The following is a 27,041-nucleotide window of genomic DNA, read 5'->3' on the forward strand; positions in this document are numbered from 1 at the left end:
CTTTGCTCCGCACACAGACTGGATGTTCATCCTGGCACGCTGCAAGCTGGCGTGTGCTCCCTCCGCGGGCTGCAGGGGCACGGCCGCGCTGCAGCGGGGCGCGGTGCTGCCGGCTGTGAGCGCCAGCCATGCGCTTGCAGATGGGCTGGACCTGCCTAACGCGAGCCGAACGAACAAAACGTTCAGGTCAGGTATTGCACGTGGGGCTCGACGCCAGGCAAGTGCAGAGATGCTCCGACTTTGGATAGTGTGGGCTGGAAGGGTGCTCTGCCTTGGGCTGCCAGCAGCCCCCTCCGCACCCTTCCTCCCGAGCTGGGTCCTTCCAGGCTGGCAGACGGTGTCCTTGCTGCGCACGCTGCTCCAAACCGGCTCCTCCGGGGGTAAAGTCCGAAAAGTGGATGCTTGACACCTGCTGCCTGGGAAAGCCAAACAGAGCAGGGCAGTTTTAACTGGCATGGCAGGGTGAAGAACAGGGAAGAAAGGAAAGAAAGAAGGAAGAAAGGAAGAAAGTAAATGGAGGAAGGGAGGGGAACAGAAAGGATTGGAAAATACAAGTGAAAGAGAAGAGTTAAGGAAAGGGGACAGGCTGGACGGTGTCTCCTGAGCCCATCCCCGTCCCTCCCGGGAGTTCGGGTGTGTGACCAGACTCCCAGTACTTGTCCCAGGAAAGTCCCCAGGATGTTCTCCATGCCCAGTACCCTGTTCCCAGCCAGGCAGGCAGAACCCTGGCCAAGGTGTGCTGGGCTATAGCAGCTCACCTGGCTCCGGTGACACGCTGGCAGCTGTCAGGTGAGTGGCTTCGCCTTCCCCCGCTGGCTCACGAGCAGAAAATGAGGGTGACGCTGGCTGGATGGGGCTTTTATAGTCCTGATAAAAATAGCGCTGGCTGGCCGGTGATCGGGGGGCCGGAGAGATGTGACTGAGCAGAGACAGGCAAGAGGGCTGGGCTGGCGGCGGCGAGCCTTCTCCCCAGCACACCTGTCACAGCTCTGTGTTTGCTCAGAGCAAATATTGACCCAGGGAAGGCAGGCTGGGCAAGGGAGGCGATTAGCCCACCTAGATTAGAGGCAGAGCAGGTCTCTATGCAAACTCTCCAGGGCTGCCTTTGTTAATGGGAGCCTGATGGGCTGATAGGAGCCAGGAGCCTGGGTGCTGGGGTAGTGGGGAGGAGGAGGTGGGGGGGGGGAGAGGAGGAGACATTCATTAACCTGCACTGGAACAACACCAGCTGTCACTTTTCCACCCACCTGCCTGGCTCACTTTGCAGCCGAGATGAGAGGAGAGCGGGGGGCCAGGGGAAGCAGGTGTGAGGATACCCTACCTGGACAGCTCTAGGATGGCAGTGGCTTTCTTGCAGTGTTTTGGGCTGCAGAAAGGTCAGGGAGTTGTGAAGTCTCAGGGCAGAAAAGCAAATCTAGTGTTTAGCCCAAGCAGTCTGAGTGCCAGTGATAGAAAAGTCTTCCTTGTTGTCAGCCCAATCCCCCTGCTCATGCTGAAAATCCCCGTGGCACACCAGGACAATGCTCACACTTCATTTAGAGCAGTCCACAGACTTCTGAGCTAGGCAGTAAGGCAAAGCTCAACAAAACTTTGGGAACGCTCTCTTTGGGAGTGTTCCCCGCATGGCCACACAGGCCAGGAGCCAGGTGTCCTAACACAGCAACAAGAACAGGATGTGTACATGTGTACAGCATGTGCACATGCTTCCCTGTGGGTCACTGCATCGCAGAGTCACAGCACTCCTGTGTCCCAACTGTGCCACTGCCCAGCAGGGCAGCCGGTGCAGACAGCCCCGTGCTGGCTCTGGGAGCAGTGTGCAGAGCTCACGGAAGCCAGGAGAAGTTTAGACACACTCCTACAGTGCCCAGCCACGCTGCTCAGCCCTGACAGCCCTCTGCTGATCTCAGCCAGTCAGCAGGAGTTGGGCTCTCTCTCCCAGTTACTCTGGCACCCACAGCACCTTGGATAACAGAGCATGAAGTGCAGCAGTGGTGGCAGGAGAAGCTCCTTTGTGCAAGTGCAGTGGCCTGTTTGTTTGTGTAGATGGGTGTGTTTGTGGGTGGGGAAGGGGGTAACACTGCTTTAACCCCCACAGTGTACACCTGCAGGAATCCTGGTCTTGGGTGTGCTTTAGAAACCATCACCATTGCTCCCTCCAGAGCTGGAGTGTACTTGCGGGTTGCAGTAAATGGATTCCCAAATGTAAGAGGATAGTGGCAGATCCTTAGTGGCCACTGCCACACGATTCTTCCTTGGAGACTTGACCCTCTCACACTCAGGACTTTGAAAGGCAGGCTCCATCCCTCGTGCCTGCTGCTGCCTCTGAAGGCTGGGGTCCCCCAGGTCTGGCACTGGAAAGAGCTGGAGTGATGCCAACCTGCTGCCCTTGCCCATCCTGGTCCTTTTTCAGTAGTTTTGGCAGCAAAGGAAATGCAATACCACCAATACTCTGGGTTGTGGTGCAGTGAAGTAGTGCGATGTTCCCGCTCCTTTTGATGCTGTACAGACTGTGATGCTTGAACTTGCATATTTCTCCTTTCCTAGTATGGGAAATGTGCTGGACAGGACTCCCACCCCTCCCTGCCCTGGCACACACCAGCACAGTGGAGCTGCAGCTCCTGGCACAGGCTGACTGACTTCCCCCTCTCTTTACAGAGAAGCAAAAATCCCGGAATACCGCAAGTGCTGCTGCAGTACCAGAAGACATCTCCAAACCTATACATTGTGTCAGAAATGCTCTTTCACTCCAGCCTCTCTACTGCAAGGGCAGGGCCCCACCATTCACCAAAGGGTAGTGAATACTGTTCTTGAAGGGCTTCTTTACAGAAAACAGGAGATAAACAGGTCCCTTGAGCTTGCAGAGTGCCCTGCCCTGCACTGCTACCCTGGGGAACATCTTCCACCTGTTCTGGCATCTCTGGGGCAGCATCTACCAGCTTGTGCCCTTCCCTGTCAGGCAGGTGGGCAGCATTGGGACCAAGCTGTTAGTAGGGCTGGCCTTGGAAAGGCAGCCTCAGCTTCCTCGTGCAGCAGCCAAGGGCTTGTGCTGCCTCACTGTCCGATGAGGACTGACTAGCTCACATCACAGCACTTGTTGTGTGTCCATCAGGAGCCAGCAAGGGGCCCTGGCCTGGCCTGAGCATGGCCCCCACTCCCAAACACCAAAGTGACACAGCTGAGCCAGCAAAGACCAGCGTCTTGGAGACAGGAGGCCAGGGGTGAAGGATTCGTCCAGCTCTGCCAAGGGTTTTGGAAGGATCACCCTCATGCTTTTGCTCTTCAGACACTGTAGGCTGGTCAGGGCAGGACTTCCCCAGGTTCCTACCTCATACGCTGTACGAGGGAGAAGGGGCTGATTCCAACCAGGGAATGGTTTCTGGCTTGTCCCCTAAGACTGCTGCCTTCCCCACACTGACGCAGAGACCCGCCAAGTGGGGCTTTGTAGGAGATTCAGTCTCCCCAGCTGCAATGGGACAGCAAAGCCGAGCAGACACCCTGTCAGGGAAGCCCAAGAGCAGCTTTTGTTCCCTTCCCTTTATCTCCCACACAATAGCTCAATTCAGCAGGTGTTAAATGTTTTAATGGGATTCAGAGTAGCTTCTGTTGCGCCCCTGCCCCAAGGCCATTTCACCCTCCCCCCGGGAGCCAGGAGTAACAGCCAAGAAGAAAGTGCCTGTTGTGTGTTGCATTAACTGCCTGATGACTGAGTGCTCCCGATAATTCCTACAAGGAGAGGGCAAGTCCCATTAGCTTGCCAAGCTCATGCTCAGCCATTGGCGTACCGGCCGTCTACCTGGCTACCAACCCCAGTCCCGTGGGAACATCACCCATTTCACCACCCAAACACCAGCGGGAAGAAGCAGGACCTGTACCTTCCATATTTCTATTGGAGAGATGTGCGTTAGAAACGTAGCTCTGGTGGGCAGGGGCCAAATCCAGCCCTGGGAGACAGTACAATAAGACCAAACTTCCTCCTGCCTGAGACTCAAATGTCATTAGCAGAAACAGGACTTCTCCCCTCTTTTGGGAGCTGAGCTGGGCTGAGTCTGAGCCTGCTATAGTCCCACAAGTTCATCACCCTTGGCAGTGAGTACCAACAAAACCTCTCGCAAAGGGAAAGTCTCTCCCTGCCAGCTCTGCCCATCTCTGCCATCTCCTCACATCACCACTGCCCCAAATCTCCAATCGAGGTAGAAGCCCTCAGGTGAGCACATCCACACTGTAGGCTCCACGCTATGCAGAGCTCACCCCCAGCACCATCTGGGAGTGCTGCTCTCTTTGCTAACGGGACAGTGATGTGGATCAGTCACACATTAGTGTTTTCCATACCAGGGTCAGGGTCTAGCTCCCAGCCTGAGAAGGAGAATTGGAAATTTCCTCAACCTGGGAAAGAGGCTGCCCCTGGTGTATTGATACTTCAGGATGAGGATAAAAGAAGTGTGTGACAGCTGCTACTCTCTTTGCTTAGTGCACTCAGAGTGGTTCTGGTTAACAGGCACCAGAGAAGACCTACAACAGAGGTGACACACTACCATCTCACCTAACAAGAGCTAAGAAAAAATTCTCTCTCACAGGTGTAAATAGCTCTCAAATCTGTTTCCCTGACTCAGCTGTTGTTTAAGGCATCATCTTCGAGATCTCTCTCACTAGAGTAATGCTTATCAAACAAGTGAATTTCCCTCTAATAGTGCTCCAACAGGAAAGTAGAGTGTGAGTTCTGTTTCCTCCAGGTTCAGGCTGGAAGCACAGGAGAGTGGGGAGAATAAGCTTAAACGGCCAAAACAAAAACATTCCCTGCACATTTGATGGCACTTGGGCTCTCTCCATTTGTTTTTGGGTGTTACACCAGACTAACACACAGGTAGTGGATGCAATGGTGCAGCTGCAGTGATGCAGCCCAGAGAGCATTAGATCACACAGCAGGTCTGAGGATGGACAAACTGACTGACCCTGTCTTCACTGCTCCTTGCTGCCCTTGGGTAGCTGGATTCAACTTGCCTTAGGGCAATAGTGAGGTTTCTGCTCCTGCCTTTGATATCCATTTGGGAACTTTGTTGTGAGACTACAGAGCATCTGCAGCGAGAAAATCCTAGCAAGGAGCCTGGACCAAGAACAATCAGTCCAAGTGGACTAAACAGCCAGGCCCTGCTGCTTCCTGGAGCTGTGAAGGAAGGAAGTGGTTCTGCATTACCTGTTCAGCACTAGCCAAAGCCCAGAGGAATACAGAAAGACTGCTGTGACACAGGAGACCTGGCACACAGAGTACAGGGAAGAGAGAGAGGGCTTGCATTTCTCATGAGGAGGATCCAGGAGCCGTGAAGGCCCAAGGCACTCAGGCAGAGTTCAGGAGCTGGCAGTGCCTCTGCTGTATCTCTGACAGCAGGGACAGCTCAGCCCCGGGGCTTAGTAACGCTTACGCAGGCAGGGCTCCTGCACAGAGAGGAGTGCTGGGGTGAGGCTGGGTGAGCCGCAGTACCCCTGCCACAGCAGGCAACTGCCCTCTGCTGAGCCGGGCAAAAGCCCTCCACTGCGCCTTTTGCACAGTCTTCTCCTAGGATGTGAGGGAAGAAGATGCAGCTCTGGTCTTGGCTGGGTCCTGGCACTGGGAAACAAGGCATGAGGGTTTTGAGGGGGACACCAAAGCTGCATCCTCACCAGAGCTGGGTGGCTGCATGAGCCCCATGTTGCAGAGTCCATAGCAGTATGGCAGAACAGGGGAGAAGCTGCAAACGCAGCCCCCATTGCCTGGCACAGCCATCCTGCAGCTCCTGCCTGGGAGCAGCAGCTGGAACCCAGCACCAGCCTGTTCTGTGCTGGCTGCTGGGATTTCTCACATCTCACACTGCCACCTCCCGGCTGTGACAAACCTGCTCCTTCATTGTGACACCTCTCACATCCTGGCAGGCCTCCCCCCCCAAGCCAAGGCTCAGAGGATCCCCTTCCCTAGGTGACAGCCTTGCAGTTTCAAAAGGGAAGACCTTGTCCAGGGCTCACAAACTCAGATGCATGAATTACATATGTTACACACAGTGTCAGCGTCTGAAGTTCAAGTTGCTTTTATTGGGTTGTGCATGTGCTGATGGTGCTGCAGCTGCCCCCTCGGGCTGGTCACTGTAAGGGGAGCCTGCAGCCGCCACTGGAGCAAGGAGGGGAGGAAGATTCAATACCTGCATGCTATTAATGTCATCACCTCATTGCCCAGATGTCATTTCAAAGCAGATTCCACTCCTCTCAGCTGGTACAGACTGAGGGTAGTGAGAATTGTCATAGTGGTTGTCCATGTGCTCTCTGTAGCATAGAGTTCTTCTCTGGTGATGTGGCCAGCCACAGAAAGAAGAGATCTCATGAACTCTGCTGTGGAGCTGTCAGAGGATTCAAATTGTTGCTGAGAACATAATCAAGACATACCTCTTCAGAGAAAGCCACCATGCTGAGCTAAGGTCATGGTGGGGAGCGTCCAAGTTGTTCTGGACATCACAGGGATAAAGAAATGGAAAGAGCTGATGTGCTTGAAGAGCTTAAGCAGCACAGTACCCAGAATCTATGCTCTGGAGGGCGGGGGTGCCAGGTTGGTGATTCTGGAGAAGGAAGAGCAGCTCTGGAGATGACATCTACATCCAACAACCCTCTTCCATTAACCCACAATCCCATCTCTCTACAATTCTGCCCAGGCTAAGGAAAACCCTTATGCTTTTCACTCAGATCCAAATCTACTTTCCCCACCAGTGGCCATTCCCTCAACCTAACTAGATCCCACACCACCTTGGACTATGAAAACTTTTCTCCCTTTCTGCTGTCAGGGACTGTGCTGCCTGCTCCTTGACCTGTTTTCCCAAAGCACCATCCTTGCTGGACACTCCAGTGCCTCAGACCAGCTGTTCACACATAGGGTCCTGCCCTAGCACTGCATGAAGGTCTCAGGTCCACAGAAGGGCTGTACTGTTACTACCTCTGCTCTGTGGCTCAGGATAAGCCAAGATGGGGCAGAGACTTTGGGAGTAGATTCTTCATTTTGCACAGGCAGCCTTGGCATTGATAGTCAGGGATTCAGCTAACCCTAAGGGCTAGAAAATGGGCTGTGCTTCAGCCTGACATGTTAAGGACAGGTCCTGTCCCCCAGCAGAGCACAGATATACTCTGCTACCTTCGGGAGCGGTTGGGGGGTAAAGCAATGACCCTGGGCCGGGCTGTCAGCACCACCTCTCCACGGCTGGCTTCAATCAGGATATTCTGCAGTGTGTTTTCCAGCACCAGCTCCACAAGGTTCCCAACAGCTGGCTGCCTAGAAGGACAGAAGTACAGCAGAGGACAACTATCAGAAAGCAGATAAGGCAGGCTGCTTGCTGTGACTCCTGCCAGGAATCATCAGGCACCGCAGCGGAGCATACTGTTTCCTACACACTGAGACCAATGAACCAAAGACTTAAGCAATGGGTTGCTGACCCTAGTTCCAGAACTGTCACCGGCTGGCGTCAGCCCCTGACCTTAGACAGAGCTGGGTGACTACAGTTTTACTGGTTTCTCCCTCCAAGCTGTGCTGTAGCTGCTATTAGTGATTAATGCTTGCAGCTCGTAGCAGTGTACAGGGGAGCAGCCACAGCAAATGCAAGGTGGTGAAATACTGCAGTGAAAATAAAAGGTAAGCACATACTGCACCCTAATGTCTAATATTGCCTGGACTGCCTGAGAGTAAAGCAGATGTCATTCACTACCAGCATCCTGGTTGCCCATGGCTCAACCCCAGACACAGTAAACCATGTCTCCCCACAAACCACATTTAGGAGACAGTGGCTAGGTGGGCTAGCATCAACTTCCACCCAAACAACACAGAACACACCAGAATACTGCAGGGCTGCAGGAGAAATGGATTTCTGACCAGGCAGTGTGCTGTCATGGCTCTCTTGACTCTGCAGCTCTTGGCTTTGTGAGCTCTTCCTCACCTATTTATTATCTCCTTTTCCTTCAACTGCTTATGGTGAAAAGTCTCACAAGACTCCAGCAAATCACTGGGAGAGGTTTCCTGACTTATTTTTTTCTTCTCTTCATCCTTCTCAAGGTCAAGATCTGTCGAAGCAGAGACCCTGAAGCCCTGTCTACTGTCTTGGAGCTCTGCTGATTTTGCAGACTTGAACTGGGAGAAATATGGAATAGGCTCATCTTGGATTTTTCTCACTGACTTCTGGAAGTGGCCATTCTCCAAGAGGCTCCTAGGAAGACGAAAATAAAGGGTAAGTTCCAGCAAATCGGCTATCTGTATGACCCAGAGGATTATTACAAGACAGCACAAATCAGAGGAAACCACTGACTGATATCAGTGTTTAGTCTGTGCCTTCTTGCTTTCTGGGCCTAAGGGAAGCAGTAAGAGGGTTTGAGCCAGTGAAACTACTTCTGTTTCCCCAGGGCTGGTTCTCTACAGTTGCACAGATCACAAACCAAACAGGTGTACCCCAATGCAGCCTGTTTCCAAGATCACAGCCAGTAGAGTTCCCTGGTTCATAGGAACTCTGGAAAGATGGGGTCAACCAGTGGCTGGGGAGGAAGTCCCTGCCTTGGCTGTTATCCAGGATCCAAGCTCATAGTTCCCAAGACAGCCTTTGGCAGGCAGATTTCCCATTCTGACAACAAGAGTGCACAGATTCCTCTAGGATTAGCAGAGGGCTGGCCATGCTGTACACATTCTCTGGAGGACAGGGTCTCCAAACCAGGTGAGGGTGAAGGGACACGCACCTGATGACACCTGTGAGTATGTCCGTCACCATCTCCAGCTCCTGTTTAGAAGCAGTAGCCAGGGACAGCCATTTGTTTCCATGCCTATTTCCATCCACAAATTCGCTCTCTGAGGGCTGGGCGCTGAAAGGGCTGGGAAAGGAGTTGTTCCATCAGCGGCAGCACTATAGAACCAAGATCTCAAAGACCAGCACCCTCCTGGCACTGCAGCAGCACATCAGGCAAGGAGTGCAGGCAAGCAGGGGAGGGGTGGGTGGGAGCTGTCATATTTGTGACAGGAGCAGGGACACTGACATAAAAGAGGAACAGTGAGCTCTGACAGTTGAGGTGGGGAGAGAAACAGGTCATGTCAGCTAATGCTGGGAAAAGCAAGATACCTCTTACCTAATTCAGAGGCACCAGAGAGAAGCAGAGCAGAACAGAGAGCCAAGTTCAGTACATACCAGAGCTTGGGCAGCCCTGGCTCAGATGAAGCTGCCAATCCAAAAAACTCTATCTCTTACCAGGACAAGAAGTATCTGGGAAAATCCAAGGCGAAGTTGCTGAGAAAGTCTTCAATAGCATAGGACCTGGCTGACACATCAAGATGTAAGAGCAAGGGTGTGGGAGGCTCTGGTTTGACCCGCACCTGGCTGGTGTCTTTGTCCAACAGCACCCCCCTCTTAATGTGTCCAGGTGGCTGACTGGATGTAGGGTGGTTTTTAATAGGGGGTAATGTCTGTTGAAGAGAAAGAAATGGAAGGTATATAGTTGGTCCTTTGGCCACAACTAGGCTGGTGTAGGTGTGAGCACAGGCATGAGAACTGAAAGCCCAGCAGCCAGAGCCACCAGATCCTGGGTGTCTAAATGATCTTAGCACCCCAGTACTGATAACAGGCATGAACAGCCACAGTGGAGATCAGGTCTGTTCCCTTCTCACTGTCCAGTGTGCCAGCCCCAAGTGTCAACAGGGCTTTAGGGCCTCCCTAAGGTATTTGGGGCTGTTGTTCTCCAATCCACCACTGTGGAAGCTCTTGCAAGCACACCAGGAGTGCCACAGGAGAAGTGATATACATGTATGGAATACATGGGGAAACTGGCCTCCCCCAAACCTGAAGGGAAACCAGGAACTGGCTCCAGCCACACTACATGGGCCAACTTGGGGTTGCATTACCAGCAGTCAGGTTGGAGGATTTTTCTTAAGAGCAGTAGCCAGGATGCCTGGGCCAGGAAGACATCACCAAGATCTGGAGAAATCCTCAGGCATTGCAGGACTTCAAAGATCTTTGAGACATGGCTGTCCTGCCTCTGGGAATGAGGCTAGGGGCCTTCACTGCTCCTTACACAGATGCAGCAGGCTCCAAATTATCACTAAAGGTTAAAACCCAAGATGACTAAATGAAACTGGTTTTACCTTTCTGCAGCCATCCTTATGCTCATTCAGTGAATGCCTTGACCTGCCTCACTGATCACACCGAACAGCACAGGGCAAACAGTCCAAGCTAGAGTTGCCCTGAGCTGATTCTTTCACATGGAACAGTGCAGGGCATGCAAAAGCACTCCACGGGGTCTCAGGAGCTACAGCCTCACTGTGGTGGCACTCCTGAGATAACAATCTGCATCTCCTTGTTGCCTCAAACCTCTCAGGCCCAGCCTCCGCTCAGCTCCCCCAAATTTTTCAACATCTTGGGTTAGCTCTGAGCCTGTCATTCCTACAGCACATCCTGCTGATGGCTATAGGCACTGCTGGCTCTTTGGGCCCACGTAATTCTGCAGAGCACTCACTGGGATCTTGTTTAACACCTTCCCACCACTGCTGGAAAAGCTGTCTTACAGCAGTGCATACAGTTGTGCATTTGAATGGAAACTGATGAACCAGGCAAATTGAGCTTTAAAACTTTCTGTGTATTTAAAACAAGGCAGTTCCTGCCTGCAGCTTCTCCTGAGGAACAGAGCACAGCTCTTCTTGAGGTGAGGGCAAAGTCTGCACCACGTTCTGCCAGGGTCCTGCTGTTTTCTGCTGTGGCACACATTCCACTGTAGCCCCAAAATGAAACCAGTACAGGTACCAATTGCCCTGTCTGTGTGCATCTTTTCTGCTTATTTGAAACCTTTCCCCCTTTCTCCAGTCATGGGTGCACGTTTGATGCCAATTTCAGTTCCCATTCACCTCAGCTGGAAAGTTACTGGCCAGAGAACACAGCCAGTCAGTCTGATTCTTCTGGCTCCTCCAAACAGTCTGTCTCCCAAAGCCTTGAAGCTACAAATCCTGCTGTGCTCTCTGTCCAGACTCCCACACTGATATCCAGCATCTGCCTCTTTTCTAAAGCAGTCAGTTTGATTCTACGATGAATGAGACAGGCCTGACCTACCTTGTATTTCCTGATCACAGCTGAGGATTCAGGAAGATTTTCTGCTTCAGCAGAATCTGATAACCTCTGAAAAATAAAATATAAAAAATAAAAATAAAAAAAAAAAAAATAAAAAAGGAGGAAGAATACCATGTGGGAAAGATATGGAGCAGAATAAGTCCTTAGGATTTTTTTTTAGACTTTGTGCCAGCTGAGAGTCAATGATCTCACCCTCCATTCTTCACTCAGACCACATTCTTACTGCTAGCTACACATTTCTCTCCAGTGTTTATTCATGGTTAAAAATCCAACCATTGGTTTCCAGAGACATTGGCTTTGTTTTTCCAAAGGCTTCTCATGTACTTCCAAATTTCAGATGGTCACTAGCAATTTCAGAGTTTGTAAGATGATTTTTGGCTAGAAAACAATATCTCGTTTTCCACAAGCCACAGATAGGCTTTGAGGTCTTTAGCAGATCAGAGCCTCATGTCCTCTTAACAACTTGCCCAGGTTTTCCTAAGGAATGTTTCTTGTCAACACTGGCTGCTGTTTCTTGAGCCAAGTTAAATTAGTGCAAAGTTTTGAGAGCACTTACCACTGAAGGTGATATTAGCTTCTTCTTAGTCCCAAGGTCCTTCTCTGTGATGGTGAATTCCACAGCCTGCCGTTCCTTCTCCTTTTCCCACTCGTGCAGGTCCCTCTCATACTGAACCAGGGACTCCTGGATATACACCTATGAAACAAATCATAACTGAAGAGAGCAGGGCTAGAAAAGAGTTGCAAATAACAGCCTCTGGCTCAAGTCCATGCCTGTTTCTCCCCTTCAGGAGGTCCCAGAAAGAAACCCACTTGCTGTCCATGTATTCCAGTGGCAGGAAGAGGGAAAAACAGTGGTATTTTAAAACTCATACAGAGAAGATATACTCTCTTGCCAAAGAAAACCTGGAAAGTGTCGAGTGGGACACTACTGTTAGTCTGTGCCCTCAGTAATATTAAAGCAGTGAGACTTGTTTTTTACAGATATCAAGCCTCTGGCATTCACAGAAAGCCATTCCCATTCAAACCATCACTTTTAACAGCTGGGTTCCCCTCCCAAAGCCATACATTGCACAATTATACTTCATCTAGTGAGTCACACAGACAAAAGGATGCTTAAAGCATCAGGAAGGATGAAGCTAAGTGTCTTCAGGAATGAGAGGTGTATATCAAAGAAGGATTCCTTCAGCTGGAAGCAGCAGGCAGCTGACTGCTGGGGCCAGCCATTTGGGAACCACAATAATGTGCCCAGGTCATGGTAATACACAGGTACCTCTTGGGTCTCACCTCACACACCAAATTTATCCTGCAGAAGGAGGGATTCCTTGTAGGTTGCAGTGTGATGAAGCAGGGGATACTCTCTCTAGGCTGTGCAACTCCTGACTCTGGAGAAATCTCCAACACCTGGATGTAGGGGTTGGGGGAGGAAAAAAATTTAAAAAAAAAAAAAAAAAAACCCAGAGGAGCGATTTCACTGTCCTGGGACCTTCCTGTGTGCTTTGTCTTTGTAGGGAACACACCTCTCCTTCTCAGAGGTATGTTGCATAAGAGAGATGCAGTTAATATATTCTAAGAACAAACATGGCCTTTGCTGGTGGTCAGAGTCCTGAGGTTTGTTATCACATTTTGTAGCTCCAGCTTCATATAACCCCATCAAAGTCTTCAGATTTCCCTTCTGAATTCCAGTTGCTCCCCCTGCCCAAACCCTTGCCTTCACTTTTCCTTTCATCATCTAGTAGAAAGCCAATTCTCTAGAACTGAGTGTCTTGTTGAAAATGGAGCTGTAAGGTCCTTTCATGGCACAACAGAGATGGGCAGGAAGGCTGTAAAGCAACGAGGACTCACCTTCTCTTTACAGGAGCTTATCTGCCACGAAAACACCACTGCCTTGCTCTTCAAGATATTGTTGAGAAAGACAAGTCGACCAGCTTTGGTGCAGTCAGGGATATTTCCAAGGCAAATCCTGTGATGGGACAAGGTGGCTGCCTGCAGGAAGCAAGGAGAAACCAGGAGGAACAGCAGGGAGGGAAGATGGGACCTAGCCATTGGGGGAGTCATACAGTCATCTCTAAGTTGTCCAGCAATTTACAGATAAAATCATCCAGGTATCTTTACTATAACAACTTGAAAGAATGTAACAATTCTCTCAATTTTGCTCTGGTTACAATAACTTTACATCAAAAGGCCAGCTGTGTTGCAGTGGAATTGAGTGAGCAATGGATAAGACATAACACTGCTGCTGGACAGGAGAGGATCTCAGGAGCACAGAGGACCAGTAACACCCCAATTCTCTCTGCAGCACTTGCAGTCCAGGCCTTTTCTTATGCCAGTTGAGAAACATGAGATGTGTGCTTGTGCAAAATCCCTATCAACGTGACTGTGACTTTTGGGAAATTGATCCCTAATACATCTTGTTACTAGTATGGTACTAGTTTGCCCCATTCTCCAGGCACAATGCAATCTCTGATTAAGTACAGTAATCATTACAAAATGAAACTTGATTTCAGACAACAGAGCCTTGGAGAATGCCATCTTCATTGTCAGCCTGAGGCAGTGTTCAATCATCTTCTCTTTGCTGTTCTCAGGAATATGACTGCCCTGCTGGAAGCGAAAGAGCATGAGGAGCTGTGGCTGGCTCCAAGGAAGGCATGCTAATGTCACACAGGTTGAATCCTTTACCTGCCAGGAGAAAGCATCTGCTGCTGCTGTGTAATGCTCATTCACTGCGCTTGGATGTGTGGACGAATTTAACAACAGATTGTCCAGGCTGCCAGGCCACCTCTAGCCAGGCCAGACAAGCCCCTGCTGAGCCAGTGGCAGGTCAAACAAGTGCATTCCTCTGCATGTGCCTGAATAGGTGACCATCCTGCAGTCAGCATGCAGTTATGAATCACCTGAGTTTGGCTGGGAAATGGTGGCAGCCAAGCCCTGCCAGAGTATGGCAGGAGTACAATGGTCTTTTTGAGAATGATTTAGCAAAGAAAAAAGGTGTAACTGCACAGAAGAAAGGCAGCTGTGATGGGAGGTAACTTCTAAGAAACAATTCAGTACATGAACAAACCCACACTCATTTTTGTTCTAATGGCTATGGAAGTGACAAGCTGGAAGGGAAACACCTTTCAGCTTCCATGAGTTAAGCTCTTGATCACCTGCTGGAAGGGAAATATCTTGTTCCATCTCATGGCAAATGAATGCTCTGGCAACACAGGCTACTGCAAGATGGGACCACTTGTATATTTCAACCTCTGTCACACATTTCTGGACTGATCATATTGCTCATATCCCACACTTGGACTTACCTGCCCAGGCACAGTTAGTTTGGCAGAACCTGGAATGACTGCAGAAGAAAAAAATTGGCTGGATGTGGTGGCAGCCTCTCCTACAACATTTGGATTGAAGCCTACTCCCTGGAAAGTAATCTGGGTCGAGTCACCCTCCAGGATGTTGATGAGAATGTCAACCTGCCTCAGACAAGATAAAAGTTGTAAGTCCAGAGTCATATTTGGGAGAGATGTGCAGTAAGCTAGCACGCTTGCTAATGGACTGGTCTAAATACACCACATACATGGATAAAGACAAATCCAGTCTCTTTTGCTCTTTCAGGCCTTGGCCTTTCCTGTTAGCCCAGGAAAGCTGGTTAAATAGTCAATTAGCCAGGTACAGTATGAGATGGATGGAGACTCCCTCTTGGAGCAAAGGTTCGAGTTTTAAAGTTAAATTAATTTATTTATCCATGCATTCACCACAGACTGAAGCAAGTGCTACAGCTCTGGCCTTGCCTGCCTGCCCAGGACAGAGGTCCTCGGGAAAGCTTTTTTCAGAGATTTTCAGCAGCATACACTGCAATGATAGAAGACACTGACTTCAGTCTCTTTGGTGGGAATTTTTGGAGGCCAACAATGAACCACAAATCTGAACCAATACTACTGATATCCCCACTTACTGATTGATCCTTGAAAAATATATACCAGGATGACTCTGGCAGTGGAATATATCTCTTCTTGGGAAGAAAAAACTTATGAGGCAAATTTATCTGCTCCATTTCCAGACCAGACCAGCCCCTCATTTGCTCTCAAGACTCTTTGCTTCTTAGAGGCACAGAGCTCAATTCAGTTGTAGCATTACATGGACCAACAATCAGTAAGAATTTTAAAAGAAATTTAAAAGAATTATAAAAGAATTTTAGATCAACAACAGAATCTGTTTCTTTGAGTCATGAGGAGGCTCTTACCATGTATGTTTTAGCTTCCAGTGGTGAGAAGATCCACTCAATGTGGCCTGTTTCACCAGGGGGGATTTCTCCTCTAGGAGTTAGGCAGACAAACACGGGATGCTGAAAATTCTTCTCCTGTATCTTCACAATGTTGTCCAACTGAACCTCAAATGTCACAGGCATGGAGCCACCATTGTAAAGTTTATAAATCTGAAGTGAGTCAAAAAGAGCAGTGCTTATTATACCAGGTACAAGTTAAACTATTTAACACTTCCCCAGAGGATGCTGATAAGCATTAATATTTAATTAATCAGCTTATCTCCTAAGAATGAGGAGGCCTCATAGTGTCAAGATTTAACACTGAGGCTCTGATAGGCAGCTGTGCTAAAGGTTTATCACCACACACGTACATTGATAACTAAAGTGCCTCTCCAAATGGTGTCTTGCCACTTCACACTAGAGGAAAATTAATACAGATTAGCTAAAGGGATCACTGTAAAGCGGATTACTTAAAATGCAAAAACACTTGTATTAAAGTGCTCTTAATTCAATTCAGACTTGTTCATTTCCCAAGTAAATTAGGCAGAACAGAATCAAAGCTGCCTTTTTGCTGAATAAGTGTTTAAGGAAGTTAAATTAATTTACTAAAAAGATGATCAGGATTTATTTCCAGAGTACTTGGAGCAGCTAGGCAAGTTTTCACTCAGATCCAATGCAAGAGAATAAGTGAACAACCCAACATGTCTCATAAGCATTCTGATTAGAGTCAAACTGAAGATGGTGAGAAGTACTTTCCCTGTTGCTGTCCCAGCAGCTATTTCCAGACTCTGCCTAGAACTATCCCCAAAGTTCTCCTGTGATGCTTTCCAATGAAGGCCATTCCATTTTCTGAGAATTGCCTCAGACACTGCCTGTCCTTGGGATACACTAGTACTAGCTCCTTCCCTACGCCTGCTGCTGGGTTTGGCTCCAAGATGCTCACCTGTGTGGGGGGGTGGGAACGTCCAACAGCAATGGGTGTGAAGAGGTGCTTAGTGGATGCAAAATGAACGTACCGCTGGTCGTGTTCCACTGTCACACCGCTGAAGGTCAGCTACAGTGCAAAGAAATGCAGTCACTTTCTCATAGGGCCTTGGTCCCATGACTAACAACTACACAAGGATTCTGAAGTACTTTGCAAACTGAAGGCCACAGGGTTACAAACTTAAATTGGTAATACCAGGATAGCGTGTCCTAAGAAAAAACTCAAGATGAACAACCTACTCCAGATTTTCTCTGAAAGGTTCTCTTCCTGTATCAGAAAGACTGTACTTTTGTTTCTGCTATGCCAGACATCAACATCAGTGCTTCTCTGTGCAAACCTATGGTGGAAATCTTCCATGAATGAAAATATCTGGACTGCACATACTAAAGTGTGTGGCCGTGACAGGCAAATACTTTGGAAAGACAGGATTTAGGTAAGTAATGGCCTCCTCTTGGAAAGGACCACCTGGATGTCCTCTAGAGTGCTCCAAGAATGTATCCAGCAGTCCAAAAGGTAGAAGCAAGTCCAAAAGCAAGAAGATCCCATCTGAACTTTAAGAGATCAAGTGATGATCAACAGCATCCTGTTGGCAAAGCAGCCACCAGGCACTCCAAGCAAAATGAAGAGATTTACAGAGCTATTTCATAGAAAGGATTTTGCATTCACACAGGCTCCTGCATTTTGAGAAAACCACAATCAGGCTGAAGATGCACTGATGATGCACTGTTTTCTGCAGGATCACCCCAAAGTACCCCTGAGCTGTCTGCTTTGGGGTAGAGGCTGCAAAGCAGTCACCCAGTAATGTCTCTGTGTGGGCAAACAGGAGACAAGTTGCTGCAATTCACAGGAAGTTAAGCCTGAAGCATGGCTATTTTTCAAATATATGTGTAAAAGACAGAAAATATTTGTAAAGATAGACACCTGCAGGAGATAATGTATCAGCTGCTTAAAAAAGAGCAGAGAATGACAACTCCTTTTACACAACCCACTCCAGTTCAGATCCATAAGCAAAATGAGAAAGAACTAGAAATGTTAGCAAGGCCCTACATGGGATCTTTTCAAAGCACTACATGAGTAATCAGCCTCCTGAGAACCACAGCTTGCCTGATGAAGTGAAAATAGGAGAAAGACAAAAGCTTTCCTTTCAAACTTCAAGGGAAAAAGGGATAGGAACCTCCCAGGAAAATGGAAAACACCTATTTACCTAACTCCCAGTCAAAAAGCCAGCTTGCATTCCAACAGACCAGAACTGCTCAGGAAAAACTGTAATCAGTTTCCATTTGACACAGGATATGACATTTAGAGGATTATCAGTTAAAGAGAGACAAATGGAGAAAAGTGAAGACCTGCTGCAATCAATTCTCCTAGAGTGCATAGACTTCATCCCACAGTGAAGACTTAAGAGCATAAGGGGGATGCCAGATTCCCCAGGGAGGACAGCTGCCTGGAGAACACATGCTGCAGGTGATAACATCTCACAGAACCTAACTAGCAGCTATGAAGTAAAGTACAAACACTCACAGTTTATAAAACCTGTGTGCTCAGGGATTCTTCTTGGGATCCAGCCCTTCTCTCCAGGGAGTTCTGTGAACCAGCCTACCTCAGACTGCAACAGATGCAGCTGGCTGGGCTTTTCCTACTAAAACTGCTGGGGGGCTGAAAATTTTGCCTGACTAAATGATCACAGAGCTCTGAGAACAAGCAGTCTTATAGGTGAAGAGGCAAAGAACAATATGTGAAAGCATTAGGCAGTGGGAGGCCTTGTTTCCCTGCTGCACAAGGAATCGGGTAACAAACAAGCCCTAGAGATGTCTCCTCCTACAGCCAGAAGAAACTGCCAATGGGAAATCAGTTTGGGTCCTTCAGAGTACATATAAATCATCAGAGAACTAAAAATTGGCCACTGAATAGGAATGACAGAGAAGAAGCTTCTCCTGAAAATTAAGCTGGGGAAACAGAGGAGCAGGAGGTCAAAATCTATCCACGTAGGTAAAGTCATCACAGAAGTGAATTTAAACCCAAAGAAAAAACAGGCATTGGATTGCAGGTGGCTAACCCCAAGGCTCTGAAGCCAAGTAATTTGGAATTTGACAGAGTAACCAAGCAATACCCCAGCCCAATGGTCTCCTCTGTTTATTGTTGCTTTCTGAAATTTCCAACTTTTGGAGTGACATTAGGGCATTTGCTTCCCTTAAGGTTAGATATGTTCCGCATATTTCACCAGAATTACAGGTGAAAATTTGCTCAGCCCTGGAATGTTAGCACACTTAGAGCAGTTTTTGCCACAGAAGCTGGAAACTCTGTGTGCTTCATGCCATCACTGCAAGGAAAGCAGGCATACTGTGTTCAGTCCCTCAGCTGCCCTCTTTGCAGAAGAAACATCTTCTACTCCTACTTTCCAATATCAGCATTTCAGTAGTGGCACTGTATCTCTGCAGGCAGCAACCACCTGCACTGCTCCATGTCTTTGGACTGGCTTCTACAGCTCCTATTGCCAGAGCTCAAAGGCACCACGGGATCTTTTCTTCCCCGGGGCATCCCACACTTTTCTAGCCCCTTCTGCAGTGACAGCATGAGGGAGGGTGGTGGCCTCTGGTAGCCACCAAAGCCACTGGCTATATGGCAAGAAAAGATGTATGGCCTACAGGCTTTGGTGCTCCAAAGCCTCTTCCCTCACTGACCAACTGGTGAAAGGCTCACAGTCACTCTCAGGATTGTGCCAGGCAGGCAGAGCACAGGGAGCCTGTCCAAGGGCTTTGAGGGAAGGCACAGTTAAGCCACTGTTTGAACAGCTTGGTCAAAGGGCTGGATTTTCAGCTGACAACAGTCCTGAAAGAAAAGAAAAATAAAAGAGATGTGTGAACACAATGGTCTCATAGGAAACTTCAGAGACAGACAGGAAGGCTCAGCCGGGCATGAGTGGTGCCTGGCAGAGCACAAGGTGACTGACTCTAAATGACAGTTTGAGAGAGGGAGAGAGAGAAATTAGTTCAAAGCCTGAGGAGATGCTCAGGGAAAACACACCACAGATCAGCTCTGGGATGCTTTAGGAAGCAGCAAAGCAGGAAGAATAAGTAACAATCTCCTCTATCATTGGTAGGAGAAATAAGTGGGTGGACAAAGATTGCAGCCAACCAGGAACCCAAGGAGTATCTTCTGGGCTTGGGGAAGAAACTGACACTGAAAGATGTTGCTGGAAGATGCTGCCACCCTGTGCATTCCCAAACTACCATCACAGCAGGTGGTATATTTGAAGAAAAGCACATTCCCAGGGGGTTGAAGAGTATAGAGGGTTGATGAGATGGAGAGATTCAGGAAAGCTGCATAGGAGAGAAGCAGGATGGGCTGCAGATCTGAACTCCAGGAACTGCATGAAACAACTCACAGTGAGACATATTAAATGAGGGGATGCACGCACAGGAATCCTGACCATGAGTTACACCAGAGTGAAAAACAGAGAGAAAACATACAGGGACTACAAAACCTAGGAAGGCTTCGTTCTGGACTTGGAGCTGTCTTGAAGGAAGAAGCAATTCTGTACTAATACCATTAATAAAATACAAAGGTTAATAATAAATAAACAATAGTCCTCTTGCTGAAGAACACAGCACATGCAACACCCAAGGGCCATTCTGCCAGTGCACTGCCCACATTACTCTGTGATGGAACCACAAGTTTGTCAGAACACTGTTTTTATGTCTCTGCTTGGTCCTCTGTTACTGACTGGCTAGTGCAAATTCCAGGGGAAGGCCACATCCCCCTGTACACTATGCAGCTTCTGGGGAAAACACCTCTTCAGTTCCTACCTGCTGTTGTTCTGCAAATGGAAGGAAGGGACACTTGCTACCTTACCAGAATCTCATGGCCATAGGAAATCTTCAGCAGGACAGGGAGGCGATCAGTGCCAATGAAATCATGTCTAACAGTGAAAGAGGAGAGAGAGGAAAAGAGTAGAAATCAACCTTGTGTCCAGGTTGATAGAGACAGAGTCACAGAGAACATTAGAGACAATTCACTTCCCAGCTAAAGAGTCACTATTGCGTAAGGGCCTGGGGGAGGTGTGGAGGGACCCAGTTGTGTTTGGGTGGGAATGAGTGATACACTGTTGATTTTAGTCATACACCTATTTAGGGACACAAGTTTCTAGGCCAACAAAATGCCAGTACTTCTCAGATACAGTCTGCTTTGAAAGGGGAAGTGTTCAGCTTTCTTCATTCCTTCTACAGGCACTCAAGGGCTAGCAGCTCTAGCTGATGACAAAAATTAAAATATCACTACATAATCAAAAGCACAGGAAGTGCAGCATCTTGCTCATCTCCTCAACTGTCAGGTCAAGGCAGACCAGTGTCCTCAGCATGTCACACTAAATGCCTTTTGCTCTGCAGTGTTAAAGGACATGAAAACATTCTCCTGAGGAAAACAAGTTCTGTGGGGTCCAGAAACTGGATATGCTCAGGAACATTTTACTTGTCCAGCCTCTGCTGAGGAACATGTGATGAGGAAGGAAAATCTGGCATGGAAACTCAGGGGACTGATGACATGTGATGTTCTGGCACACAGCATGAAGCTCTGAAGAACAGGTACTTGTCATCACCTGTGTGAGAGCTGGACAGATTTATCCTGCCCTGGAAGAAGTGTTCCTGACTTTGGGGAAACACTGAAGAGCTGGTTATCCTGAATTCTCATCTGGTGCAGCTCCTGGGGGGTAAAGTCAGCATCTTCTGCCCAGCGTTCCATGTCCATCTTCTGATCAGAAGGAAACAAGAAGGCCCTAGGGAACCAATCAGCTGGTCAGCAACAAGGATATGCAACTTCCCCAAGGCTATGGTCAGCATATTCAATCCAAATGGGCTTAGCCCAGCTGGTGGCTACATCACATTTCATCAGGTCTGATATGCAGCTCCCACCAATTGCTTCCCCACCCAGACTCACCAACAGATCTCAGCTGCAGCTGTACCTACGAAACCCACCCTACTAATCTGCAAATTTCTCACAGCCCTTTGAGCACTTCCAGACCTCCAAAAAGGCTGAGCTCCATTGAGCACTGCTTACCAGTCCACAGGTATGACACCCTTGTTCTCCAGCAGAAGCATCACAATGGTAGGCTCTGAGCCCACTGGAGCAGACCCAAAGTCAAAATCCAGCAGGAGAGGGGTATACACTGGAGGGATCAAGCATGTACTGCTCACAGAAGAGAAAGAAGATATTAAACTGAAACCGGAGGAAGGGTCATTCTACACTGGCTGTCTTCCTTATAATTCTTGTCTGACCTTATGTTCTTGGCCCTTTTGAGAGCAAGGATACTGAGCATAAGGCAGACCTTCTGGTTTTCTTTTAAAAGTCTTTTATGTATGTCTAATGAGAGTGAGTGACATAAGAGAGTTCTGCTTAGCCTGAAGTCTTTCTTTAGCTCCCTAGTATAAGGAAGTCACTGACATACTGGAGCAGGCCCAATGGAGGGCCACTAAAATGGCTGAGGGCTGGATCACATTGGCCAGATTGGATGTGGCTCCAAGCACTTGGTCTAGTGAAGGCACCTTTGCCTATGGCAGAAGGGTTGGAACTAGATATCTTTAAGGTCCCTTTGAATTCAAACCATTCTGTGACTACAAGGATAACAAAGAGACCTGGATTTGTTCAGCCTTATGAAGCAAGGGTTCATGGATGGCAGCTGCACAAGTTGCAATACAAGATATTCTGATAAGATACTAAGAAAAAGATTTTACCATGGAAATGGTTAAACAGGAGCTCAGACAAGCTGTGGTTTCTCCATCCTCAGAGATACTCAGCAGTGAACTGAGTAAGGCCCTGGGCAACCTGATCTGTATGTCCCTGCTTTGAGCAAGGGGCTACACCAGAGACTTTTGGAGGTCCATTGCAATTAAATTATTCTCTGTTTCTGTGGCTCCTTTCAAGGAAGCTCACGCACAAAAGTGGAGAGGAGTAACTGCCTGCAAGAGTTAGGATGGAATAACAGGGTGACACACAGCAGGTAGCTACAACACATGCCAATCTGTCTGGCTCATGCAAGGAACTCAAAAATCCTCGGAACCATTTCCTCATCTCACCTGTGCCTTGTGGGAACTTTGTAGGTGAGCTCTCCAGGAGTTGGGTCTCGCTCCAAGAATTCATTCAGTGCATCCAAGGAGAAGAGCTTCCAGAGGTGCAACTTGCTGATACTGCTGGCAACCCCTGTTGTACAAGCATCTGTGATGCGCAAAGTTGGGTAGACGCCTGCTGCTACAATGCAGCAGAGCGGCTGCTGCTCCTCTTTTGTGCTTGTAAGATCTGCAGCTTGGGAAAGAAAGAAACACCAAAAAGTAGTCATGCACCATTAAGGGGTGGATGCCTGGGTCATTTTGATTGCAGCAAAGGGGAAAGAGGCCCTACCAGAAAGAAAGAAAGAATGGGCCTGTATAAATTCTTCTCTTTGGTAGCCTCTCAAAACCCCTAATTCACCCACTTCTAATTGTATCTTGATTTCTGAATTTAGACATCCCAAAAGACTACAAATGTGATCCTTTTCAACAGTGTATTTTTACAATTTAGTTTTGCACTATGTGAAAACACCCTTTTTTGATTTAAGCCTACAGTCTACTCATTTTATAAAGTGTCCCTTGTTTTCACACTGAAAAAATCATAAACATTTATATCTTGTCTTCTCCCTATCATTGATATGATTTTACATTTTTCACCTTCCAAGCTGAAAAGTCTTTGTCTTGCTAGTCTCTTCTTTTACAAACACCATCCCCCACTTCTGAACATCCCAAAACATCCATCTCACCTCTGGGTGTGCAAATAGCATATCTGATCGACCAGGTGTACTGTAGCCGACGGGCTGGCCTTACTTTTATTTGGACAAAAGCTTTTGATCTTGCGGGGATTGTTCCTCCGGAGTGTTCCAGCTCTAGAGCTGTGGGATACAAGAGGTGGCATAAGCTCTTGGCATTATTGTCTCTTACACCACACATGTTGGTGTAAGAGACAATATCACTAAGATCACTAAGTCTACCTGCACTCTAGCCACTGCCACCCCTTGCCTAATTGTTAGGATTAGCTTCAGGTGATGAATTTGGGATTCCCAGACTACAACTGTAGGCAGCTCATTAGGAGTACCCAGATTGCCTCTGGCCAGCAAAGAACAGGGAACTTCCCAACCAGAGATCCTCTAGAAAGGTAGCTAAGAGCTGAGATCCACCGTTTCTTCTGGTGAGATCCTTCACTTAACTTCCTTTTCTGCTGGGAAATTATATCTTATTTCAAGGTTCAGATTGGTCTAACTTCAACTGTCAGACTCTGGATTATGCTTTTTCCAGAAAGATGGAAAAGTCATTTCCTATGCAAAGGAGCAGACAACTTAAGGTTTGAGAATCAGTGCAAGCCAGCCAGCAAGCAGTCCAACCTCCAAGTTAATTCTAGATTGATTTTTGGAGAAAAGAGGAGAAAACTAAGGTCCTGTCCCATGCTAATTCCTTTACAGTACCCAGTGGATCGCTGCGGACCTCCTCAGGGTCACAGGGCCCTGTGATGAGTTGTTCCACACTGAGGATGTAATTCAGGTTACAGATCCCATCATTTAGCAGTACAATGCTGCAACTTTTTTGATCACCAACTAGAATATTTCCAAGGTCCAGATGCTCCTTTTGTGCCTGGAATACAAACCCACCATGCTGAGGTCACTTTAACATGTCAAGCATAGTGGTTGAGCGCAGCCACCACTTATCTCACCACACGCTGATCCCTTGGCACATGCAGTGCAGTGCAAAGGACTCCCTGCTTTGTGTAGGACCTGGCATGCCCTGGGAGATAGAATTGTTAAGGTTAGAAAAGTTCTCTAAGATCACTGAGTCCAACCATTGACCTCATACTGCCAAGTCCACCGCTAAACCATGTCCCTGAGTACCACGTCTACATGTCTTTTAATACTTCCAGGAATGATGACTCAACCACTTAATTGGGCAGCCATTCCAATGAGTGACAACCCCTTTCCTGAAGAAATTTCTCCAAGTATCCAATCTAAACCTCCCCTGGCAAAATTTTAAGTAATTTACTCTTGTCTCATTATTCAGGAGAAGAGACCAACACCCACTTCCCTACAAACTCCTTTCAGGTAGTTGGAGCATGATAAAATGTGAAACAGGTCTGCAAGGGACTCAATCCCTCTTCCAAATGTTTTCTCCTACTGTTTTTTTAGGCTGGTTGCTGGGTAGGATGTAGCATACCCAGGGCTGTGAGAACACTAGCTGGCCAACTGCACTTGGGCCAAGGCTGAGAGATATTTGCTGGCCCTCTTGTGACTGCTTAAAGAGTCCCCTTCTCTTTTGGCCAGCTGTACACTCACATACAATTTAAAATGACTAAGCACCCATCAATCAACATGACTGACATGGGACAATGACTTACAAAGTATTATTTCATTTATCTCTGGTTCATTAAGAAACCTGACTAAAATGAAAGTGGCTGCACAGACTTGTAGATAACAGGAGGAAAGCCAGGTGGAGGTGCTATATCACTTTAAAAGATCCATTGCACTTACAAATCAGCCTAATGGCAAAACAAATGGGGAAGGAGAGCAGACAGAATGAGAAGAGAGAACCATGATTCCAAAGGAGCCAAATGGCTTGCTTGGTTTATGCTGGAACAGAGCAATCCCAGATGATTTGTTAAGGTCATATTTGAACTGGCAGGATGTTTACAACATGTTGCCATTAAGCCACTAGAATGAGTACTGTCATTTACACTGAAAACAGTGTCTGGGAATTTTGCTGTGAAATCCTTATTGGCTGCCTTCAGTACAGATTGTGCAAAAAGGCGAAGTCCAAGACCCCCATACCATCCTAGTTCCCTCTAGTACTGCTCAGTGAGCCCCTGTTCCTTACCCTCATGGTGCCCAATGCCCCTTCTCCAATGACTCGTAAGACATAATGGACACCTTTGGAAGACACAGGGTCTGGGCTTTTCCACCTCACAAACACCATAGCTCGCAGCACATACTTGGTTTCCTTGTCAGGAGTAAAAGTCCATGCCTGAGCCTGCAATCACAAGAAGGAAAAGTATTCATAGGAACTACAGAGATAAACCCAAACACCTCAACAACTGCATTTAATGCACAGTCCCTTCCTCCATTACAGCTAACCTAGTTCCCTACAGACATACCACCTCTACCTGTGTCAAAGATTCACACTGGGAATGAACATCCAGATATCCAAAGCCAGGTTGAGGTTGTATTGTAGAGAGCAAACTACAACTTTGGTAGAACTTGAACTTACCATGGCTTCATAGGGCTGGAGGACCCCTTCAGTGGGGCTGACAGACAGAACCTTACTGTCAGACTGATGGATCTTCCATGTGAAAACCACGGGCAGCCTTGTGCAGTTTTTAATGGTGTACATTCGTTTAGAGGAGGTCCCTATATGGAGAGGTTTGAAGTAGAGATTTCCATCACCTTCTAAGAGCAAAAGAAGGGATTGCCCACAACTCTGGAGAACAATCTCCTGTGGAATTAAGAGAAAAAGGAACAGACATTAGCTACTAGTCTCAGCTACCTCTGGAGGAACCAGAGATGTTGCTCAACCAAAGATGTTGCTCCTTCCAAGAAAGAAGCAAGAGCAAACTGGATCTTAATAAGGAGGGGAAGGGCTTTAGGCTGTAGTGTCAAGTCAGGCCCTTAGCATAATATAGTGTATTCTAAGACATGGAAATGCAAGGAACAAGGGGTACAGGATGTTTGGCACCACAAAGGCCTTCTTTCTGCAATGTTGACTCCATATTAAATGTTGAAAATATTCTTTCATTCCTATTTCCAAAGAGCAAAATATTAACTAACCATTAGGAGATGTAATAGGCATCACAGTGAAAGCCACTGTGAAAACGGAAGACTACAAGGGAACCAAACTTTGCTCACCATCTTCCCTCTCCTTACCTTGGTGTATGCAGGGTAAGAGTTCAGCTCCAAAGGCAGGACATGCTTCTGGAAGACTGTGTTAACTGGGTGAGTGGAGAGAAAGAAAATCTGGTGGCCTCCTGGAATGATATGTCCTGAGCTGGGCTTGACCAAAACAGAGGGACAGGCAGTTTGGCCCACTCTGAAGGTTATCAAAGAGGTGCTTGTGTTGCACAACAGCATGCTGCAGTAGCTATCAGTGTCACAAACCACAGGAGGAAAAGTCTGGTGGAGATAAGCAAGAAGGGTTGTTTTCACTGGGTTAAAAACCAGCTTAAAGAAAAAGTTTTCACTATATTCAATTCCAGGTTCCAATAAGCACTATCCTGAGACTATGGAGAACTTTTTAACTGCTTCTTTTCAAGGAAAGAAATTAAACCACCCAAGGGTACACAAATGATGGTCTTTTCCCTTCCCACAGTGGCCCTCATGGGCTCAAGGGACTGGTGAAGCTATTTTCCATCATGCCATGCTTTATGCCCGTCCAGTAAGCAAACTGCTTGCTGCTGCCTGCAGTTTCTGCATAAATAGTGACATCCTGGATGAAGAATTCCAGCAAGCTAGAATTTGCTCCACTTCATGTATATCAAATAAAGGCTGCATGGCTTAGATTAGCTAAGGAGATTTTATAAGAGGTTTTCAAGACTATTCTTACTTCTTAGGATCAGATCTCACTTTATCTCATAGGAAAAATACATTACCGTGCTACAGAAACAGCAGGAAGAGAGAGAACCTTCCCCTCTATCTTACAACCACTTCTCCTTCGTA

General features: G+C 47.7%; 1 protein-coding gene across 1 annotated transcript in view; it reads right to left on the bottom strand.

The window, feature by feature from the left end:
- Nucleotides 1–6,032: 6,032 nt before the first annotated feature.
- Nucleotides 6,033–27,041, bottom strand: part of CFAP65 (cilia and flagella associated protein 65) — a 30,846-nt gene continuing 9,837 nt past the window's right edge. The window contains exons 11-32 of the mRNA XM_058839274.1: nucleotides 26,253–26,498; nucleotides 25,600–25,824; nucleotides 25,210–25,362; nucleotides 23,814–23,979; nucleotides 23,115–23,243; nucleotides 22,399–22,624; nucleotides 21,383–21,511; nucleotides 20,925–21,101; nucleotides 20,183–20,249; nucleotides 16,289–16,399; nucleotides 15,325–15,516; nucleotides 14,393–14,554; nucleotides 12,939–13,079; nucleotides 12,381–12,497; nucleotides 11,653–11,790; nucleotides 11,079–11,144; nucleotides 9,237–9,445; nucleotides 8,728–8,850; nucleotides 7,941–8,207; nucleotides 7,145–7,282; nucleotides 6,535–6,578; nucleotides 6,033–6,362 (exon numbers count right to left, since the gene is read on the bottom strand). Coding sequence (XP_058695257.1) covers nucleotides 6,542–6,578; nucleotides 7,145–7,282; nucleotides 7,941–8,207; nucleotides 8,728–8,850; nucleotides 9,237–9,445; nucleotides 11,079–11,144; nucleotides 11,653–11,790; nucleotides 12,381–12,497; nucleotides 12,939–13,079; nucleotides 14,393–14,554; nucleotides 15,325–15,516; nucleotides 16,289–16,399; nucleotides 20,183–20,249; nucleotides 20,925–21,101; nucleotides 21,383–21,511; nucleotides 22,399–22,624; nucleotides 23,115–23,243; nucleotides 23,814–23,979; nucleotides 25,210–25,362; nucleotides 25,600–25,824; nucleotides 26,253–26,498 — 3,219 coding nt within the window. The 3' untranslated portion in view covers nucleotides 6,033–6,362; nucleotides 6,535–6,541. The remainder of the gene's footprint in view (nucleotides 6,363–6,534; nucleotides 6,579–7,144; nucleotides 7,283–7,940; nucleotides 8,208–8,727; nucleotides 8,851–9,236; nucleotides 9,446–11,078; nucleotides 11,145–11,652; nucleotides 11,791–12,380; nucleotides 12,498–12,938; nucleotides 13,080–14,392; nucleotides 14,555–15,324; nucleotides 15,517–16,288; nucleotides 16,400–20,182; nucleotides 20,250–20,924; nucleotides 21,102–21,382; nucleotides 21,512–22,398; nucleotides 22,625–23,114; nucleotides 23,244–23,813; nucleotides 23,980–25,209; nucleotides 25,363–25,599; nucleotides 25,825–26,252; nucleotides 26,499–27,041) is intronic.

Source organism: Poecile atricapillus, chromosome 5 (assembly GCF_030490865.1).
Source record: "Poecile atricapillus isolate bPoeAtr1 chromosome 5, bPoeAtr1.hap1, whole genome shotgun sequence".
Lineage (NCBI taxonomy): Eukaryota > Metazoa > Chordata > Aves > Passeriformes > Paridae > Poecile > Poecile atricapillus.